At 33.1% G+C, this 7,103-nt stretch overlaps 1 protein-coding gene across 1 annotated transcript; it reads left to right on the forward strand.

Moving 5' to 3' along the window:
* Positions 1-834: 834 nt before the first annotated feature.
* On the forward strand, positions 835-5,265 carry LOC112005077 (uncharacterized). The gene is made up of 6 exons (XM_024037326.2): positions 835-1,282; positions 1,466-1,925; positions 2,299-2,638; positions 3,692-3,790; positions 3,897-4,017; positions 4,797-5,265. The coding sequence occupies exons 1-6, from the start codon at positions 1,063-1,065 to the stop codon at positions 5,009-5,011; spliced, it is 1,455 nt and encodes a 484-aa protein (XP_023893094.1). The 5' UTR covers positions 835-1,062; the 3' UTR covers positions 5,012-5,265.
* Positions 5,266-7,103: the final 1,838 nt, after the last annotated feature.

Raw genomic sequence — 7,103 nt, forward strand, 5'->3', positions numbered from 1 at the left:
GTTCTTGCTTAGGTTAATAAGTACTTATTATTTGTTTTCTTGACTTTGTGTTAAATGTTAATGCATCATTTATTTGGGCACAAAAAATAGAAAATTTAAATAAGATACATAACACAAAATTTGAGTCAAATTTATAATCTAATTAGATTTTTTTTTGAGTTTTGGTTAGGACAAGTGACGTAAAATTGAGAATCCAATTGAAATCTAATTAGATTTTCTCTCTGCTTCACCTATTATTATATATATAGATATATAGAATAGGTGAAGCTAAAAAAAACTCAAATTAAAATTTTAAATTAGAATTCCAATTTTGCGCCATGTGTCCTAAATTACTTATTCTTAAAAGTTTTATTTCTTAATTTTATAATCAAATGTGAGACCACATTTATCTTAAAAAAATATGAGACTACATTATAAATATTCATCTAAGTGAGTTATTAAGTATAAAAACCAAAGAGTCTAGATTAATGAATCATAAAAAAAAAAAAAAAATGCTTCACAATAATTTTAAAAAAATGGACAATTTACATTTTATACCTAATAATATCTATACAAATTTTTTTAAAAAGTTAACAAAATATAAAATAACTATCATAGTATTTAAATTATATATATAGGAATTATATTATAAATCTTATTGTATATCTTTAAGTGTATTCATGTATATACATAGGGTTACAAGCTAGATAAAAAATAAAACTTTATTTGAAAATAAATAATTTAGAACAAATAACGCAAAATTAGATTTTAATTATATATATATATATATATACACACACATATATATACCCACACACGCGCACAAAAGAAGGGAGTCACCCAATACTAGATCCTCTGCAAACTGTAGACCGGCAAATAGTTTCTAATTCTATCATTTATTTAGTATATAAAGAACATAGCTCTTGTAATGTAATCTTATTCAATTAGCTTAATACAGAAGGTTGTTTTTAGTTTTTATGTAAATATTCCGAAATTTGAAATATATGGACTTGTTAAGATAGGATTGGGGAAGTGTGAAGTGTGAAGTGTAGTGTATGAAATAGCAGAGAGAAGTGAAAAGAAATGAAGAGCGTGGGAGTGGGGGTGGGGGTGTCCCGGTTTGAGGGCAAAGTGAATTTGGTGTTGTCTCCTCATTTTCCCCATATTAACTTTTGTTCGCAGAAGAAGAAGAAGAAGTTGAATTTGAAGATTCAGGGGTCTCGACTGCTCAAATCTCAGCCTCGTGCTGCTTCTTCTTCTTCTTCTTCTTCTCCTCTCACTTCCTCCGGTGCCCAATACTCTGGTATCTTTTTTTATTATTTATTATTTATATTTCATTTACTACGCTGAATCCAGTTTTAAAATTGATTATCCCTTCTTCGCTTTTCTCGATTCTATTCCCAATAATTTTTCAAATGAACGATTAATATGTTGCAGTTTATAGGCTAATTCTAAGACTACTTTCTGTGTACCGTCAAATATCCAGAGCCATTGTTGGATACAAATACAAATAGAAAGAAGAGAATAGCTGGCATTGATCAAGATGAATTATTGGATCCATCACTTCTTGCTGATCCGGACAGTTGTTTTTGTGAATTTCAAGGTGTGCAGATACACCACAAGATATATGAATTCCAAGCTCCTAACTCTTTACAGAAGAATCACACACTTTCTCAACTTCCTATGATTTTACTTCATGGCTTCGGAGCCTCTGTGTTCTCATGGAATCGAGTTATGAAGCCTTTGGCAGAGCTTACCGGTTCCAAAGTTCTTGCTTTTGATAGACCAGCCTTTGGGTTGACATCGAGGCTAAATTTCTCCTCTCATTCATCTCCTCCTGCTACTGAGAATAGAAGACCTCTGAATCCATACTCCATGGCATTTTCAGTGCTAGCAACCTTGTACTTCATTGATTTCTTAGCGGCTGAGAAGGCAATTTTGGTGGGGTATGTACATGTCTCATCTTTTTTTTTTTTGGGTTAATTGCATCAATTTTGGTTGGAGCAGCCTACGTTAGGATAGGATGCAAATTCCGGCACATAGTCTAGCTGGTTTTTGAATTGGATAGGTTGGTATATGGTTACGGTATACGTATATCCCACTTTTTGCTCAAAGATAGACCAATAAACACATCCATAATTTAACTTCTAACTTTTTGCCATATGGATGGTAGCCTAGCCTCCAATTTGGGCTTTTGGATTTTAGGTGCAAGCTGCATCTGCACTTCTTATATGTATAGTTCTTAGGCTATCCTTATTGTCTAGCAGATCAGTAATTACATTGCATTTCTCTGAACCTTTTGAAAGAATGACATGGCAGGCATTCAGCCGGTTCCCTTACTGCAGTTAATTCTTACTTTGAAGCACCAGAACGTGTTGCTGCTCTGATCCTTGTTGCCCCAGCAATTTTGGCCCCACTTATTGTGCATAAGGCTGCTGAAGCAAACCAGTTGGGAAGAGAGAACCGGATGGAAAAAGACAGCTCTGATTCAAGCAGTCTCAGGAATCCATTTCTGAAGCTTTCCAAGATTTTGTTGAAGTTTGCTAAGCATGTTGCACAGGCAATTATGCAAATGGTGAAGGGGATGGCAGTTATGCTGAATTCTCTGTATAAAAAACTATTGTCAGCTATTTTGCGCTCAGCCTTTGCTGTGATGCTGGTAATGGATTTCTTTGCAGATGATTTAACACTGTACTTGGTTAAATTTTTTTTTTCTCTCCATGTTGATTCAATTTGTTCTTTATGTCAGCCAAACCAAAATATCAAACGACTTTCTCTCTAAAATGTTCCAAGTTCTGGCTTGACATCTTTAGACATCACAAGTCACCCTGCCTAATCTTTAAATACTGCATGATAAAATAAAATTTTAACTCAAACTCATTATTGTCTCTCCACCCCAATTTATTTTCACCAGTTTCAGGATTCATTGTGCCCATAATAGTAATCTTGTGCAGTATGTAAGATCCAATCTGATTAATCAGATATTTTCTTTTCTTTTTTTCTTTTTGGGAGGGGGTGTGGGGTGGGCACTGAAACTGAAGTTAGGGATGGCTAAATAAACCCACCCTGCTAGCAAATGGGGTGTTGATGGGTGTTAACTCCTTCTCCCGAACCTGCCTGTTTATATTTATAAATTTAGAAAAATTTAAATTTTTTTTATTATAATATTTTAATAGTTCTTTAAAAAAAAAAATATATAATAAGACATTTATATGTTCTTTAATCTTTAAACTTAAATTTATGATATATTTTGTTGTTGTATTATTGAATTTATATTTTTATGTTTAAGATTTAAATTATTGTATTGTTATGTTTGAATTGTTTTTTTATACTTGAATTATTGTATTTTTATGCTTTTAGAAGGTTTTGTAATGTTACAAGTTACAACATAATCTTTGTGTTTGAACTTATCAAAAAAAACATAATCTTTGTGTTTGATTAGTTTTAGTTTAATCTATGATATATTCTAAATCAAATTTTAATAAATTACTAAACCTACCCAAAGTGAGGTGGGGTGGGGAATAGAAAACCCACCCCATACCTGCCCAGTTGACATTCCTACCCCGCGTGTGGGGGTGGAAGAGGGGGTTGTTGACTATTGTCTGTTTTTGCCTATGTCAGATACTTTATTTTTGGAATTTAACTGGTAATGAAACATTTGGGAGCTACCCCTGATGCCTATTTGATGTTGAAATGCCCTCATTATTCTCAGGTAAGGATGGTAATTGATAAATTTGGTATAGCTGCAATAAGGAATGCATGGTATAACTCAAGTCAGGTCACTGAACATATCCTATATGGTTATACTAAGGTAATTATGTTAATATCTCCCTCTCTCTCTCTCTCTCCTCCCCCCCCCCCAAAAAAAAAAAAAATGGAATGGTTATTGCTCACCTGGATGTTAATATCAAATGCAGCCCTTAAGAACAAAGGGTTGGGACAGGGCACTGGTTGAATATACAGCAGCAATGCTTACAGACACAGAGACTGAGTCAAAGCCACCACTGGAAAAAAGACTCCACGAAATCTCATGTCCTGGTAATGCTGCTAACTTTATTGGTTATCCACTTGATGCTGTCCATGGTGGGACTAATGTCATATATCCTTAACTGAAACTACTCTATTGGATAGACAAGGGTGTTGAAATTTAGCCTGTGAGATGAAAGTCAGGAAAGGAATTGGCCATACTAAATAAGATGGGTAGTCTAGATTAAGACAAAATTTGGATCACTAACATAGTTACAAGTGAAGTTGGAACAGGTGTTGATTGCATAGAAGAAATTGTCTATGAACCAGAGGACTCTTTAATTAGCCCAATTATGATTTTTGCACAACACTTTTTTTTTTCCTTTTTTGTGCTCATTAGTTCTCTCTCTCTCTCTCTCTCTCTCTCTCTCTCTCTCTCTCTCTAGGGTGCTGGCTAAATCATTGATCCAATACATATGTCTAAGTCATGTATCCAATAAAATTTGGTGTTAAATTACCAATTCTCTCAAAAGCTTAAGTTGGGAAATGGTAAATTTAATCATTTAAACACATAAATCTAACACTCCCTCTCACATGTGGGCTCAAACTACCTTTTAATAAGTGAGACCCAACACGTGGGATTTTAAATGGAAGATAAAGTGAAGACAGGTATGGAACTCATGACTTCCTGTTCTAATACAATGTTAAATTACTAATTGGATTGGTAATTTAAAATTTTTGAACATCATGGTTTTCACTTGTTGTTACTTGTTATTCCATGGCATGTCCTATTATTAAGTTGAATAGGAAGAATGTAATATTAATATTGGCATTGTTATCATGAAACGCAGTTCTGATTGTCACGGGTGATAGCGACCGAATTGTCCCCTCTTGGAATGCTCAGAGACTTGCACAAGCTATACCTGGATCCCACCTTGAAGTAATTAAGCATTGTGGGCATTTGCCCCATGAAGAAAAAGTGGAAGAGTTTGTTTCAGTTGTTGAAAAGTTTGTGCAAAGAGTTTTTGGTGAACCAGAGAAGCAATGTCTGGAAGCTGTAACATGAAATATGTCTCATATACTTTGGAATTTTTCTTTCCAAATGAAGATTAGTGAGTTTGAATTGCAAGACTTAAAATTAGTCATATGTAAAAGTTACTGCTCTTAAACCCCATAATATCATCCATTAGGATATGGAAACATGGCTCAGCCAAACAATTAAAAGATGCTCATAATGTTACTTCGATGTACAAGATAAGTTGCAATTTCACATTATACTATAATATTGTTATTGTTGATGATAATGATAATTTTACTATCTATCCTATTAATTCCTAGGCCTTACAATGATAATCATCATACTCCATACATCTAACTTAATTCGGGTTAATATGTATGAATATATATATATATTTTAAGTTGTCTGTTTTAGTGCTTTAAATTATACTACTAATTTTAGTTTTCTTGTCTAATTTTAATTATTTGGTTACTCTCTATTTTATCTTTTACTCCTTTTTTTTTAATGATTTTTATCTTTTTATGAAATCTATTTTAGCTTTTACCTAAAAAACACAACAACAACAACTTTTATTGTGGATATGTTGTTACAAGTTGCAACTCCCTCTGTCCAGGTGTGACTAGTTTAGTGAGTGTAACATTGGCAACTTGGTATTCTAGCCTTCTGATTGCAGCATTATGGAAATGGAATGGAAAGAAGCACATTACATATAGAGAACTTGCTGGGAGCATCTTTGGTTGGTATTTTCTAATTTCAATTCCACTTTTTATTGTTAATATTAATATAAGAAAAGAAACAACTATGAGTGAGTGACATCAACAAGAAGAATATTATAAAGAAAAGATAAAAACTTAAAATTGATTCAAGGTCAGCTTTATGTTTATGATAGACCACTACATAAATTTGTTGATTAGGACAACTCAGATCAGATATCCAAGAATTGGGAAATCTAGAAAAAGAAGGAATTCAGACTTAATTTTTCCCATTTCATCTGTAATTTAGAATGGCGTAACTGACTGGTTTGAGCTTATCATACTTGTACTTGCTTGTTAGATGTCTGCTATTGTAGCTTGAAAGTTTTCTTGTCTTTGATTGTTGGATGCCTGCTATTGTCACAATATCTGAGAAAACTATTATTAATTATCTTCTAGTGGCTACTTGTACAATGTTTACAATTCAAGTCCACTGCCATGGACATGTATATAGGGTGAAGATGAAGTTACTCCTGATGAAAATTGTATACTCCTTTGTCCTTCTAATTCTTCTATATAGAACCTTTGTATTGAAGCTTTGTTGGGTACATTTCTGAGCATTAGAACATTACCACTTGATTCCAAATCCTATTCCCTACCTGAAACGTAAGGCACAACTTGTTTGAACTTGATACCTACCATTTCTCACTTGATGAGCTATAGTGCTTGTGGTCATTTGTTTTAAATTATGGCAATTATTTTCATGAGTTACATGTGATGCACTTGTTTTTCCAACTACAGTGCTTACATACACTTAAAATATCTCGGTATTTAGAATTTGAACCTGTGTTTTAAGTTGGATCTTTTAACTGTTTTAGCTTGTATCGCTTTCTCACCATATGTATTTCTGCTTATTTGACTGGAATTTTTCCCTGATTCTTGAAGGATTCTGGGGTTATTGGTCTGTTGCACTTTTTCAGCAGGTGCCAGTCTTAAAATGATAGATTAATTATGATATGCGTTCCTCCTTATTTCTTATTGTTTATTTCTTTCATTTATTATTTTTTTTTTGGGGTCAAATACTAATTCCGGTGTTGCATGCTTCTATGGGAATTGTAGTCATGAACCATCAATTCTATAAAAACCCTGTAATTTAACTGATTAAAGTACCTTCTTCATTACAGTTTAGGTTACGGCCTACTGAGGTTTGAGCTCTTATAATTTGCACATAAACAGACATGGAATCCTTTATGAATGTATAACTAATGTCTCAGATAGGATAATGAGCTTCAAATGAACTGTGTAAATTGGGTTTAAATGAATGGTTACTTCATATTTGTGACAAGATGAGGTTGAAACCACATATCATAATGCTCTAATTTCTAGCAAAGCAAAGTGTGATTGTTAACGTTGCTTTTCCGAACATTGATGCTCTATTTTTTTTTTTT

Source organism: Quercus suber, unplaced genomic scaffold, assembly GCF_002906115.3.
Source record: "Quercus suber isolate HL8 unplaced genomic scaffold, Cork oak 2.0 scaffold_35, whole genome shotgun sequence".
Taxonomy (NCBI): Eukaryota; Viridiplantae; Streptophyta; class Magnoliopsida; order Fagales; family Fagaceae; genus Quercus; species Quercus suber.